Below are 15,652 nucleotides of genomic sequence, written 5' to 3' on the forward strand. Positions count from 1 at the left end.
AATCCCGGTGACGGGTTCCCTTTAAGCAAAAAGCATCTAAGCAAGCCGAAATCTTGGAAACCGTTCTGATATTCTTGAGAAAGCTGCAGAACTTTTTATTATGCAATCAATCAGTTGCCATAGCAAAACGAAAAGTAGGAAACGCGTAGATTAGCCGTACACACAGAGGCCGTTACCTATCCTATACACATCTGTAGGTGTTTGCTAGCTCGTTTTGGAGGAACGGTTTTCATTGCACCCTCCTTGTGCCTATTCAAAGAGGAAAAGGGGGGAATGCAGAGGGAGAGGGAAGCAGGGAGGGAGAGCGGCTGCTTTGGGTGGACCTCCCCAGTCTGCTGACACGAGCAGTGTATGATTCACTCTCACACCCACTGTGCAATACATTCCTCAGGCTCTGAGCCTTACAGCAGAGCACTCTCATGTCACTTGTTGAACAGGGAACCGCACAGTACATCAGGACCAGCTCGCCTTCGGATACCGTAATACCCCCCCACCCATTGCTCCTTTCGAAGAGAATGATAAGCGAGACCTAACTTCGTTCAAAGATGGAAAAAAACGACGGCGGCTCCGGGGTAAGTTCTTCTCGTCGAGCGAGGCAATCTAGCGGATGCAAGAAACATTGAACGTTCTTTGCTTTCTTATGCCGGTTCCAAGTTCCTGACGTTCGTCATTTCAGGATTTGGCGATGTTTGGCGTGCAAAGTCCAATTATAGGGTAAATAAACATTCGGGTTCTGATGGCGCGGAGGTAGCAGAGCTAAACGCGTCCTTCGATGCTTCGTGGCTGCATTTAATAACACTGTTAAGCGCAAAGGCGACAGACTGGGCTCTGCTACGTCTGACGTTAGGGTCGGGGGGCGGCTGGAGACAGGGATGGTACGGGATGCTCAGAGAGGAGGTGGGAAGGGAAGAGTCTCTTAAGAGAAGGGTGTGGATGCAGTCTGGTGTATAGAGCAGGGCAGGTTGAAAACTTTGAAGAGTTTGGCTAAAAAGTTTGGGAAATGGTTGGAAAGGTCTTGGGAGGAGGATAACGATGGGTTAAATAATCTACTTGCCACCTAAAAAAAAAAATAAGAAGCGTCCGTTAGAGTTGGTTTGCGAGTAAATGTTGTAGTACATAGGGAATTAGCCGATTTTAGATGTTTTCGGTGATTTCACTTACGCACATGCACGCTCAGCATTTGAGATGCGGCCAGATTACACCGTGGACAAAAAGAGCAACTGCACCACACAGGCCCCATTTAGTTGTAAACTCGCATTACAGTACCCGCTGCGGTATTATTTAGGAGGCGTATGGTGTCTTCGGACTGTGTTTGCTGTACAGCACTGTTATGCAGACACTACATGGTGGTATTATTTAGGAGGCGTATGGTGTCTTCGGACTGTGTTTGCTGTACAGCACTGTTATGCAGACACTACATGGTGGTATTATTTATGAGGCGTATTGTGTTATCATTTGTGCAATGCACGGTCTTCGTAATGTGTTTGCGGTACAGCACTGTTTGGTAGACGCTGTGTGGTGGTATTATTTATGAAGTGTATGGTGTTATAAAATGTGTGCACTGCACTGTATGGTGGTATTTATGAACTGTATAGTGTAATAATTTGTGCACTACATCGGTCTTGGGCTCCGTTTATTTACGGTAGTTGCATTTAGCAGTATTTTTCAAGCAGAAAGTGGACGCTTATGACGGAAACCCGCCAGATCCCATTATAGTTAATGGATATCCGGCAGTGCCCAGCAATTTCGGATACGTTCACTACGGTAGTTTGTTCCTCTGCCAGAGCAGACTACTGGATTTACAAAATGGAGATGTGAACCTAGCCTTATTTACAGTCCATTTTACCGCTCTTTTGTAGACACGCTATATGGTGGTATTGTTTATGAACTGTAAGGGGTTATAATTTCTGCAATACATAGCACTATCATTTTGGTCTTAACAGTGCAATAAAGTGAACACATAGCTAAGTAAACACTGTATGGGGGTATTATTTATTCACTATATGGCATCATAATGTGGGCAATATTATAGCACTGTTACTCTAAACTTCCTTATGTGCCCATTACATTAAATGACATGCCAATGGGACCTTGCTTTATATTTCTACTGGACAGTCCAATACCACAGATAATTATTATCAGGAGTATTTGAAGGGGCGATCCCATGAATCAGTTTAATATCAAAGTCCTGAAAGCATAAAAAAAAAAAATATATATATATATTATTTTTTTTTAAATCAAGGTTTGCTTGAATACATGTCCCCACTTGGTGCTACTGCAAGTCTGTACTGCTGGGTGTTAGCTCTGGACAGAATCAGTCTCCTTCCTCCCCTGGCAGCTAACAATACACTTTCCCTGTAGCTACACTATTGCCGATGCTCTGCAGAAAGCTGTTTCTATTGGCAGCTTTCCTAGGAACAGACGCAAGTAAAAAATAAATAAAAAGAAGCTGAATTGAGTAATAGGAAAATAGGAAATCCTGCTACTGGGATCCTCAGCGATCACCTTTCAAGATAGATGCTCTTGGCAATTGCTCTCCACTCCAACTGGTGGAGGTCTGAAATCTCTAAGGGGTTTTCTACCGATGAACTATACTCTGGATAGGTCATCAGTATCTGATCAGTGGGGGGTCCGACACCCGTGACCCCCGCCGATCAGCTGAGGCAGTAGCTCCTCAGTCTTCTTTCAACTCACCAAGCACAACGCCGTTCACGTCAATTGGGCCAAGCTGCGCCTTGTCCTTATGACTAACTAGAGATGAGCTGCTTCAATGAATTTTGCAAAAAAAAATCCGCTTCATGATTAATTACTTTGTCACAAAGCGCATTTCTTTGTAAGTAGAGGGTGCAAAGACAGGGAGGGCCGATTCCACTGCCCCCCGCCATTGTACCCCTCAGATGGCACGTTCATACAGGACCGCAGCCTCTGATATATATATAAGAGTGTAAAAGTTAAAAAATATATATATTTCCTCGCGACAGGCCAGCTGCCGCCATCTTGCTAGAAGGTCTGGCGCGAAATCTTGCGCAGCGTGGTGACGTCATACGTCTCTGCGCACAGAATTTCAGCCGAGATCTTCAAGCAAGGTGGCGGCAGGTGGCCCGTCGTGAGGAAATGGAGCAGATCGGCAGGGGTCCAGGGTGTCGGACCCCCCATCAATCACATACTGATCCCCTATCCAGGGAATAGGTCACCAGTAGAAAAGTCTCAGAAAAACCCTTTAACGTAGAAATGCCCTAACACAATATCTGAAAATGGGTTTTATAAGACAGACAACCCCCGGGCAATATCAAAGAAAAGAGGAACTCAAAGAAGATTTTTTTTGTTTCTTTTTTGGGCAATGAAGGAGTTAAAATCACTCGGGTCGGTATGTGCGCTCTGCTTTGTGTATTCACAAGTATCTATTAAGTCTGGGAAGTTCCAGAGCGAGGAGCAAGAGGAGGAGATGGAAAAAAAAAAATTTTGAAAAACGGACTCGAAAAGATTAAGAAGTTTCCAAAATTCCAAATGACATAACCTAGGAGACAGCCGGCTGTGCTTCTCCATTTGGCAGAACCAGAGTAGGGTGCACATGAGAAAGACATGCTTATAATTTTGGAAGTTGACTGCCACGTCAGGGGCACAGCTGGGGAGGCTGGGTGTGGGTGCCAGGGGACGCTAACATGGCACTCTGTTTTGCCCAGGGAATTTAGATACAGAGCTAGGGCAGCATACTGAATCTTTGCCCGAGGTGAAGGAAGGTTTGGCTACAATCCCGACAAGGAGGATGGTAAAGAATCAGATCACCTGCCATTCTTCATATATCTTCTGATCCTCAAGAAAGACAGAACCGACAGAGAGAGAGGCAAGAATCCTCATGTCATGTGAAGCTTTTGTATCACATTGTAAGTAACTGCAGAGCAGTTCTGTATTCAGAATGCTATTATTTTCCCTTATAACCATGCTATAAAGGGAAAATAAAATCTACACAACACCGATTCCAAACCCGAACTTCTGTGAAGAAGTCCGGGTTCGGGTCTGGGTACCAAACATGCAGATTTTTCTCACGCGCCTGCAAAACGCATAAAAAAATAAAAATAAAATAAAAAAAAAATATCGCACATTTTCCCGCGACGCACCCGCATCCTATTCGGCCCTCACAAGTGACGCCCGTGTGAAAGAGGCCTAAATCGTCTGTCTACAGATGGGTGCTTCATCCTGCTGGAGGAATTTCTGGTTTGGCTAAATTCCCTAGATATGCCACACAGCGGTTAATCCCTCAGCATCCCCTGTGAGCTTTCTGAAGGACGCATGAGAGTTACATTTATCAAAAACACAACAAGGGACATAAATCCATGAATGAAGAAACGATGCCCTGGAGACACAGGATGGATTTCTCTTGGGATTACAGATGTGTTCTGGATAACACAAGTACAGCTTTGTCAGGGTGGGGCTGGAGTACTTAACAGCATATTAGTCAGCACAAGCACATACTCATCATAGAGCCTCCAGAGGAGTGACCCACAGACATCGACTTCCTATGTAGATGCTATTGTCATCCGCTGGATTTCCTCCATGAGTCAGCGGCCGGCTGCCCACTCTTTATACATTACACTAGGCTGCTGTATTTTACTGCAGGGTGGCAACGAGAAGGTAAATGGTGGCCGGCTATGCTGGGGAGACCACTATATGTGATCCAGAATGGCACCATAGTGTCACAGATGTTGTAGGGGAGAACACCAAAGGGCAACAAGAAGGGAAAAGACACTAGGCCTCACCGCTAGGGAAGGAAAAGGGTCACCACCTATAAAACCCTGCTCCTGGCCCTAACTCCTATCAGTATGGGCACCTCTCGATGGCAGAAATGCCCATACACAGGAACCTAGAAAACCCTGGTGGCCCTCAGTTGCCCTAATAGTAATGACCAGGCAGAGACAACCTGCTCCTTCCCTGGTGAAGGAACCAGCGTCTCGCTGAGGCCTAGTAAACAACAAAGGTGGGGGGGGGGGGGAATACAAAACACAACAAGCGGAACACTTAACTTCAGAGGCTGATGGATGATGGACGAACAGGACTTCATCACGAACCACACTCCAGCTCTTCCAAAAACCAAATTAAGCTATCCAGAGCAAGGAGTGACTAAAGGTGAAGGTCACATGATCCACACCTGAACAGGAGGTGTGGACATACCAGCAACACACAGACAAAGTGAAACCAAAAGATGCTGTCAGATCACTAATGTGCAGATATTCTTTCAGACCTTCTCAAACCTGAGTGACACATAGACACCACTAGCTAGGTGGACATGTTTTGACTTCATGTGAATTTTTTTAAGAGCATTGTTACCACGTTCCGCCATGATTTTCCAACTCTGATATAGTGCCTACAAACAGGGGTGCACCACCAATGAGGTGATCGCCTCAGGCAGCATCAGGAAGGGGCAAGAGGGGGGCAGCAGAGAAGGGCCATGGGCATTAAGCGCTTTCATTGTTGCAAACGGGTTAGGTTAAGAAATTGGCATATGGGGAGGGGGGGGGGGGGCGCCGTTTCAGTTTTCGTTTCAGGCAGCAGAAAGGGTAGGTGCACCCCTGCCTACAAACATTGTTTGTAGGCACTATATCAGAGTTGGAAAATCATGGCGGTGCGTGGGCAAGTAGTTACTAAAACAGACATGTCAGGAGAGGCGACAGGTCCTCTCGAATTTGGGTCAAACTGCAGCCAATCTCAGCCCCAAAGCTAATATTCCAGAATAGGCGACCTGAAATAAGTCAGATAAAAAACTAAAAATAAAAAAAAGCAGCTAAAGCTGGGTCTGGTCTGGATTAGGAATTAATTTCAAGTTCCGGTGCGGAGTCTGGATTTATTTAGAGGTCTTGCAATTTGGGAAAATCAAGGCAGAAAAAGGTTTCATTAGAAACGGCACAATGGCAGAATTGCCACAGCCTGTGTGCATAGGGAAGAGCGAACCCGACCTTTACAGGTTCGGGTTTGTTGTACGGGTGCTCTAGGAATTCCGTTATGGATTCCATTATGACGAAATATAACGGAATTGGTAGACGGAATGCAAAACGGAAGCCCTTAAGAGGATTTCCGCTTTGATCCGTCATACTTTGTTTTCCGTCCTGTATAACGGAAACCAGGCGGATCCGTTATTCTTGGCCATAGACTTCTATTAGGACGGATCAAAACAGAATGCCTTTTAAAGACTTGCGTTTTGCATTCCGTCTACCTGTTCCGTTATAACGGGATCCATAATGGAATTCATGCACCGCCCGAACAACGAACCCGAACTTGTAAAGGTCAAGTCACAGCTTGAAAATGGTGGGGTTTAGGCACACCCCACCCACAAGTGGGTGTTCCCTGTCAGATTTGGAAAGGGATAGGGCACAGCTTAGCCCATTTGTAACATCCGCTGTACATAGGGGTTTTAAACATAGCACCCTGTTCCATAGACAGAAATATTTTTTAAAAGTTATGGGTGTCAGATTTTTTTTTAAATTAAAATATTGCAAAAATTGTATCAATATGGTATCACTTTAATCAAACTGACCCACGGTATGAAGGTAACATTTCCTTTTCACCACCCAGTCAATGTCATAAAGACAAAACTCGTAAATTAGGCCAGAATTCAGTTTCATTTTCCATTTCTATCCCATTAATATTTGTTATTATTGAATGGTGCCATTATAAAAAATACAACTCGTCTCAAAAAAACAAACAAAAAAAACCACAAGCCCTCATACAGCTACGTGAAAGGAAAAGCAAAATAGTTATGGCTCTTGGAAGAGAGGCAAAAAAAAACGGGGGGGGGGGGGGGGGATTGATGTACCCTTAAGGGGTTAAGTGCCCTGAATTTGCCTACCCAGATGTTGGCATACATGTGTGTACGCTATGTACACAGGGTAAAATTTTGGTTTTGTCACAGGTGGTGGGAACACAAGGAGGACTCAAGCTAAACTTTTACGCCAGGCGCCCTCTACACCTCGGTGCACATGGAATTACTAGGAATTTGATGGTTTGCCAAACAAGGAGGACACTTGGCCAATGTTGTCCGTTTAGCTCTTGATGCTTTCATGATACAAGTTAATCTTCACACTTTTATGTGGAAACCTTTGTACTGTATATCTAGCGCATGTAATAGGGCAGTATCCTGGAAAATTCAGCTCCCTGCCAATCTCCAATGAAGAATCCCATACACATTGCCACATGAGTGTGTGGTTTTACTGACGTGTTATCTGCTTGCACCATGTGCGAGGTCTGTTTGCATCTGATCCATTCAAAAGGAAACAGGCGGCATTGTACAAGTCCTGTTTATTGTAAAGAAACAATATAACATGATGTCTGTCCAATGACACATACAGCAGCGCATCTAATGAAACCGGCACGCAGAAAAACAAGAGCAGCAATCCTAGTTCTGTCTTATGGTGTAACAGTCATTTCAGTTATCTCATTTTTCCTGTGAAAGGGCAATGACAGTGTTTGTCTAATAAAAGTTTTTATATATTGACCTTTATAATAATAAAAAAAAGGGTTATGATTATTAAATTAACGACAGGTATCTGTAAGATGCAAAGGCAGGCTTCTCAGCCTGCCTCTCCTCTCCCTGCCTAAGCTGCTACCTCCCGACATACATTTTACTAAAAACTAATGTTACATGCTTCTCTGCATATTTCATCTGCTGCCAGCAATGCTCCCCTCTATCTTCCCCGCATGTCTCCGCTTAGTGCTGCAAAGAAAGGGAGAGAAGCGGGGCTGCAGCAGTCAGTGCTGACAGTAATTGTAATATTTTTCTGTACACTTTCTGTCAGCGCTGATCCCTGCAACCCCAGTCGTTAAACAAGCGGTGTCCTGGGAAGATAGAGGGGAGCATTGCTGGCAGCAGATGAAATATGCAGAGAAGCATGTAACACATTTTACAAAAAACTAATATGTCGGGAGGTAGCAGCTCGGGCAGGGAGAGGAGAGGCAGGCTGAGAAGCCTGCCTTTGCATCTTACAGGTACCCATCTTTACCATTCAGTAGATGCTGAAGATAGAATTTCCTTACCAACACTCAGAGTGCTGCTAAGGGAACACTTTACAGGTTGTTTATTAATAATTAACATAATTCTCTAATAAAGTATATTGACAAAACAAAATCACTCTGCACATGAAAAAATAAATGAACTGTCAGCTATACTTTATCACCTAAAAACAAAGGGAAATTGCATAGCTGGCAATTACATCATATTGGAAACATTCCTATATGGCTCCAGCTTCACTTCAAATGAGTCAGTAGACCAGAGAGGTCTAACTCACAGCCCTCCGGCTGTTGCTAAACTACAACTCCCAGCATGCCCCAATACCTGTTGGCTGTTTGGACCTGATGGAAGTTGTAGGTTTGCAACAGTGGGAGGACCAGGAGTGTGACATCCCTGCAGTAGAACATATTGTGGTCTAGAAGTCTTCAACCTGCGGCTCTGGTGGCCCTGGTGCCTCAAAGCTCCCTCTGACGCATACAAAGACCCAATATTATAAATGGCACATGCTAGAAGGAGTGTCTGCTAGAAAGGTTGCATTTAGACTCCAGAGCTTTAGGTTATGGTGGTGACTCCCTAGCATGTCAGACAGCCCAATATGATATCATAGTTAATGTATTCCAAATCATTTTCTGCATGTATGATCACACATGCAGTAAGTCACTATAGAGCACTATGCATATATGGATAGTAGTCTTGCATGTGCTCTGGTATCCACAGCGCTACATTTGCTTGTACTGATGATGCTATCAGAACTGCATAATAATAACATCTATTTCAAGAATTTGCTGGGGTGGCAGCCTGAACATGTCGGTGCTTCAACCCATGATGCTCACCATCACTTATCTACGAGTTCTAGGCATACGGATTACATTGGGAATTCGGGATGTTATTAGAAGCCTGAAGACGTTATACTACTATCCAGATCTCCTTAGAATCCCAATGCAAATGGACTGTTAGAGGGGACCTGTCGGTGGTCATGTGAGCGGTCCTATCAGTGACTGACAGCCTGCCCTCTAAGAGATAGCTGTCAATCACCGATAGGACCGTCCACTTTGGCACTCAGTCACTGGGATCAAGATACAAGACGAACAAAGCCGATTTGTTCAATTCATCTCTTTGGAGAACCAATGAAGAAGATGAAAATCTCTTGCTAGGATACAAAGAGTTGGCCTTCATGTAATAGAGGGGTATACCCTGCGCCCTTGATAACCTTTGCATAGGTAGATTATGTCCTGTAAGACAGCCGGAGAACCAAGTGATTTGGGGTGCAGTTATAGGAAGTGCAGTGGTAGCAGTTTCACCCAGGCTTTGGTGCCTGTGGTGGTCCGAATGCCCCTCTGCCACATAAGACATTGGTATTATGTATGACACAGGTTTTGTACTGGTACTCAGGAGCTTGCTTTAAGTGATTTTTTGGTAGGCCCAAGCTGTGACCCAATAATGAGGCCCATGAGGTCCCTCAAAGGACAACCTCTTCCGAAGCTAGGTTAAAGTAGGTCACTTTCAGTTTTTTTGTTACCATGAACAACCTAAACCTGTGTGAACAATGCAACTAAAGGGGGCATAGTCCTACTCCTTGTGGCTGTAGGGTGGGCCTACCGAGGAGCCAACTACTGGGGAGGGTTCTACTTTAAATATATATTTTTTAATTTTTCTTAATTGTTTACTCAGAAGGAGGACAATGACATATACAAAAGGAACAAAATCTGCATAATAAACTTGCGGGTTTTAACACCGCAGAGAGATACATAAAACTGCAACATTGAAATGTCAATTAACCTAGTAGACCAAAAAACAATACAAAAAAAGGAATGTTAATGCTGGTCTCCCCCCTCCCATATTACCACCCCCCTACCCCACCCCCATATTACCACCCCCCTACCCCACACCCACCCGAGCCCCGCCACGGTTGACACAAGGGCAGTGGGCGACTCCCACCGACATTCTGGACTACTCCATCAATTCGTATGCAGTCATACAATTCACACCTTTCCTACCGTATGTACGTGGGCAATTCCTTCCGTGCCACCCTTATCAATCCCACTCCAGCCAGATCCCCTCCCATAGAATCCGTTGTTTTCCCCCTTTAAGTTTGATGCGCTCAAATTCCTTTACTCTGCGCATGTATCTTTCCCATTCTAGCAAGGTTGGGGCCTTATCCGTCACCCAATTCCTGAGAATTAAAACCTTAGCCAATAAAAGCCCCTTCAACCAGCGAAGATGTTCACCTTTTGAAAGCTTGTATTTGCTCTCAGGGGTAAATATGCCAAGTATGGCGAGTTCCATCGTGGGAGAAAGTTTAGTCGTGGCTCTTGACCTTATTGCCTGAAATATACTTTGCCAGAAGTTGTTGATAACCGGACAACTCCATAACATATGAATATATCCAGCCTCCGGACAAAGACACTTCAGACAACAGAATTCTTTCTCTTTATTCTTGTACATTTTAGAGAGAAGTTCCGGAGTATAATATAGCCGATGTACAATTTTAAACTGTATCAGCCGATGTTGACTAGAGAGGGAGGCCTTTTTAATATTTTGATATACTTCACGCCACTGAAATAAGTTGAATATCCCTAAATCCGCTTCCCATTTTCCAGCGCTGTTAAATTTTGTGACCGTAAGTAAATCCTTTTGTAATCTAGCATATATTTGTGAGACTTAAATTTTTTTACCATATGACGTGTAGCAAAAAACTAAAAGGGAGTGCGTGGAGGTCTTTTGCGAAATTTTGTTCCGCGTGTGTGCAAGTGCATGCGTAAGTTGAGCATATCTATAACGATTTAAAACCGTAATTGGGGTCTCGTGAAATATTTCCGATATGGGTTTTAGTTTACCTGCTGTGCAAATGTGTGACACCATCGTGATCCCTCTCCGACTCCAGTAATTATTTTCATTTAGGGCCAGGAACTCATTTAAAAAGATATTATCCAAGAGCGGGGTAAAATCTAAGGCATATGTAACCTTCAAAATAGACTTTATCTTATTCCATACTTTCTGCAGCATTATGCTTATGGGGCAGGTGTTTTCCCTGGGTTTCCAGCAATGCCACAATTGCGGGGAGATGTCGAGAAATCAAGTCGAACACAATAATCCGCTTTGTTTTATCCCCTAGCCCTCGTACGATCCATGTTAAGACTTTGTCATTCATTACGTTTTAACTTTGTAAGGGAGTCGTCCACTGCCCCATAGCGACAACCGCAGCCCTGATTTTATTCATATCATCTCTGATTAGGGTGATGTCGGTCTGTACCGCGTTCACGGTAGTAGCAATATCTATCACTGTACTACCCCCAATATGTCCACCAGCTTCCTATCTATAATGTCTAAACGATCTATGTCAAATTCCTCCGACTTTACGGTTGTGTTCTCCATCCGCCGCGGTGGATCCTTTACACCCTCTACTAGATCTCGAGTTTTTTTCCCCCCCCCTCTAGACTTTTATGTTGGGGATTTCAGATATTTCTGCATTCTGGCTTGTGGGCTGCTTCCAGCCCCCGCTTTTGGTGACGCTGTGCCCACAGACTCCCTACTATATTTCGGCAGCATATTCTTACCAAGTCCCTTATCCTAAAATCTATACAATATATCAAAGTCCCAGAGTGGGAAAAGCTGCAAGGGGACCAAAATTCTCAACCCCGCGGACTGAAATTATATTTACAACCGCTGGACATCCGCAAAAAATTCACATAGATAGTTATCAGGGAATTACTGTTAACACTTGACAGTAGACATTGACATAAAACATCGATTTCCAAGCTATCGCCTCCCCCCAATTGTCCACCCATGGTGTATATATCGAATGTCACTTTACGCCAGACTCTACTGCCGGCAACACCCCCCTCAGGGACCTTTGCGATGGGCAGGGAAGAGGCAAGGTAAAACATCAATCATGCGGGTTAGAATAATCAAGTGAGAGCTTTGACGTAGAACCAAAGAACCACCGTCCCACAAGGATGCACGCAATCCTGGAACACCTATATGTGGGAGGAACACTTGGGACAGATGGGGATAACGACAGAGACCCCTGCAATCGTAGTCCTTAGCCGCAAGTGTTAGAGAGTCAACCAATGGTCAATCCATTAGACTGCAATATTGTAGCGGCAGTATTGTACCACCAGATGTCAAGTAGAGTTCACAAGAGAAAAAAGGGAGCCACTTATATATGTTCCAGCAAGTTAGTATGTTATATATGTCCTAGGGGAGGACCAATCAGTCTCCCGCTTATACCCTATCCCGCACACACTCTGATTATAGATTTATAAGTTAGTGGGTTACGCGGGTAAGGTGCATGTTAGTAACACACAGGGGAAGACTCTCACCAATCTTCAGCCTACTGGCCAGAATAGATGAATGACAGGCCACCTGCAGGCGATTCGGCCCCCAAGCGTCCCCCCTTAAGGAATCCGCCGTGGGGCAGCTTTTCCAAATGCAGCACTACAGGAACGCTCCTCCAGCATCCATTACGGAGGTAGGCCGGTCCATGACCCCGGTGTCTCAGTGTCAGTCCGGCTTGGGAGCTGCACTCTGGCTCTCTGACTCCCGACACTCGATCCCGCTCCACCGGGTTTCCTCACGGCACACTCCTAGGGACCTCTGACAGCATCAGCGCAAGTACCGATTCCCCTGCACATCGTGGACCCGAATTCAGCACGGGGCGCCACGCCGGACGCCGAGGATAGGGGGTGAGCAGGCGAGCGGGGGAGAGGCGCCTGAAGCGGACGCGCGACACGCCCACGTAGCTACGTCATGCCGCCCAGCATTCTACTTTAAATATTAGTTTACCCAATGAAGGAAATGCCACATTTTGCCCTCAGATGAAATCTACATACAGTAACTGTCTAAGGCCTCTTTCACACGGCCGTTTTTTTTTTCCCGTTTACTGGCCGTTTTTTGCGGTCCGTATACGGAACCATTGATTTCAATGGGTCCGCAAAAAAAACGGAATGTACTCCGTATGCATTCCGTTTCCGTTTTTCCGTTTTTCCGTTCCGTTTTAACATAGAACATGTCCTATATTTGGCCGCAAATCACGTTCCGTGGCTCCATTAAAGTCTATGGGTCCGCAAAAAAACGGAATGCATACGGAAGTGCATCCGTATGTCTTCCGTATCCGTTCCGTTTTTTTGCGGATCCATCTATTGAAAATGTTATGCCCAGCCCATTTTTTTCTATGAAATTACTGTATACTGTATTTGCCATACGGAAAAACGGAACGGAAAAACGGAACGGAAACACAACGGAAACAAAAAACGGAACAACGGATCCGTTTAAAACGGACCGCAAAACACTGAAAAAGACATACGGTCGTGTGCAATAGGCCTAAGGCTACAGGCACACGACCGTTGTGTGTTTTGCGGTCTGCAAATTGCGGATCCACAAAACACGGATGGCTACCGTGTGCGTTCGGCAATTTGCGGAACGGCACGGACAGCCGTTGATATAACTGCCCATTCTTGTCCGCAAAACAGGCAAGAATAGGACAGGTTATATTTTTGTTTGCGGACCACGGAACGAAACAACGGATGCGGACATCACACGGAGTGCTGTCCGCATCTTTTGCGGCCCCATTGAAGTGAATGGGTCCGCATCCGAACTGCAAAAACGGAGGCTCGGATGCGGATTAAAACAACGGTCGTGTGCATGTAGCCTAAACCAGCATTTATCCGACACTGCTGACAGGTTCTCCATGAGATTGTACTGGCAGAAGCAGAGGAAATCTAATTAAAGTAGAACGGCAGATGCAAGATGTAATTTAATGTACTCTTCAAGATTCGGCTTGTTTTATGAGCATGTGTGATGTACTAGAAGCTGGGAAATGATTTCCAAAAAGAGAACAAGACTCCATCAAAATTATGTCTAAAGGCTCATGCAGCCGGATCTGTACTGCCACACCCAGAGAAACCTATGAGCCTATACTGTACCTCTAATTCCATATAGAAGCATGCAACGTTTTTTTCTGATAGTGTTATAGACATGCTCTGTGACCTGTGGAGGGGTCATTGTGCAGGGAGGAGGAGGGGGTGAGCTGTGTTCATCAACTATTGTGAAAGGTGGATCCTGTGTTATCTATATATAGTTGTTACTTATTGTAATTCTGATAGATGTACACATAATCCAACAGAAGAATCACCCATATGCTTACATATAATAGAGGTCTTATCCCAATCCCTATTACAACTCTGTACAACCTAGAGCCAAAACATGCCAATGTGCCCGAGGCCTTAGTCTAGGATCGGGTATCTCAGTCATTGCTCTAGTAGCGGAAGCAGAGTCACAGGCACGAGCTTCTCAGGGCCAGACAAAAAGTATAACCTAGATGAATGCAACTATATGCCGACATCCGCTGGGGGATGCTCTCCTAAATAATGTGCTCCATTCATCATGGGAACAGGGATAGGTGACAATTACAGAGGGGGGCATCACTATGGACAGTATTTCTGCCTGGGGGACATTCTATTGTGATGAGACATGAATATTGTAAAGGGCGCCACTACTGTGAAAAGGACATCCTTAATTTATGGAAGGCGCTAAAGGGGCATTACTGCCACATGGGGGGGGGGCAACAAGGGGCCGCCTTTGCCTTCACTTCAATGGGTCCACAAATCCAGAGATGCGGAATGTTGCGGAACAGAAGCCCGGAACCACTACAGGGTGCTTCCGTGGGGTGTCGTCCCGTACTTCCGTTCCGCAGAAAGATAGAACATGTCCTATCTTTCTGCGGAACGGCCGGATCGTCATTAAAGTGAATGGGTCCGCGATTTGCTGCGGCTGCTCCACGGTCTGTGTTCGTGCATTGTGGCCCGTGGGGTGCACCCGTTCGTGTGCAGGAGGCCTAAACAACAGGATCAGGCATCCCAGCGAGTTGTATGGGGGATGCAAACCCAACATCATTGTTACCATGTCTCCTGGAATTCAATTGTGGATGATGATACTACCTTATGGTCTCATCTGCTTCCATCTTGCACAAACCAGAAGGTGGCCCAGGACTAAAGTTGGATTTACACGCTCCAACTAGCTGCCAATTTTCGGGAAGGAATGGTTCCCTCCCAACAATTGGCTGCTCATTCAGTGGAGGTGAAGCGCTGTGGTTACATGCAGCGATCACCTCCACAGTATGAAGACGAGTGATGGATATTGCTACTGGTCGTCCTCGTACAGCTGCATTGTTTCTGGGCAGCTCTTTAGACCACACGATCTGCTGACCGGAAATTATGATTTACTTGTCTGCATCAACGACTTTTCCCAATGTACGAACGTTTCGCTCGATCATCACGTGATCTTCTGTATCTTTAAACAGGCGGATTACCGGGAACATAGAAACGTTCATCCCTGATAATCTGCTCAGACAGTATAAACCCACCTTTAGGCTAGTTTCATACTTGTATTTATCAGATCGGGCAGGCTGTCCCGGCACATAACAGCCTGTCGGAGTTCACGGGATCAGACCGGTGCATAAAGCGTTTTTTTGTCCGGCTGAAACCGGGTGCTCATGCTGGAAACCGGCCAGATCCCATTATAGTTAATAGGGTCTGGCGCTGAACGGCGGTATCCGGCTAGTCTGGATCCAGTGAACTCCAGCAGGCTATTCCTCTGCCGGAACAACCTTTTGGATCCAATAAGCACAAAGTGTGAAATTAGCCTCGCCGATCG

General features: G+C 45.4%; 1 protein-coding gene across 5 annotated transcripts in view; it reads left to right on the forward strand.

Annotated features, from left to right (window-relative positions):
* Positions 1-223: 223 nt before the first annotated feature.
* Positions 224-15,652, forward strand: part of INF2 (inverted formin 2) — a 74,761-nt gene continuing 59,332 nt past the window's right edge. For 2 of the 5 annotated variants that reach the window (XM_040412471.1, XM_040412474.1), the window contains exon 1: positions 225-572. In XM_040412471.1, the coding sequence (XP_040268405.1) occupies positions 546-572 (27 nt within the window). In that variant the 5' untranslated portion in view covers positions 225-545. Of the gene's footprint in view, positions 573-15,652 lie in introns of all 5 variants that reach the window. The other 3 variants (XM_040412472.1, XM_040412473.1, XM_040412476.1) reach the window with 3 other exon arrangements.

Source organism: Bufo bufo, chromosome 11 (genome assembly GCF_905171765.1).
Source record: "Bufo bufo chromosome 11, aBufBuf1.1, whole genome shotgun sequence".
In the NCBI taxonomy this organism is placed as follows: domain Eukaryota; kingdom Metazoa; phylum Chordata; class Amphibia; order Anura; family Bufonidae; genus Bufo; species Bufo bufo.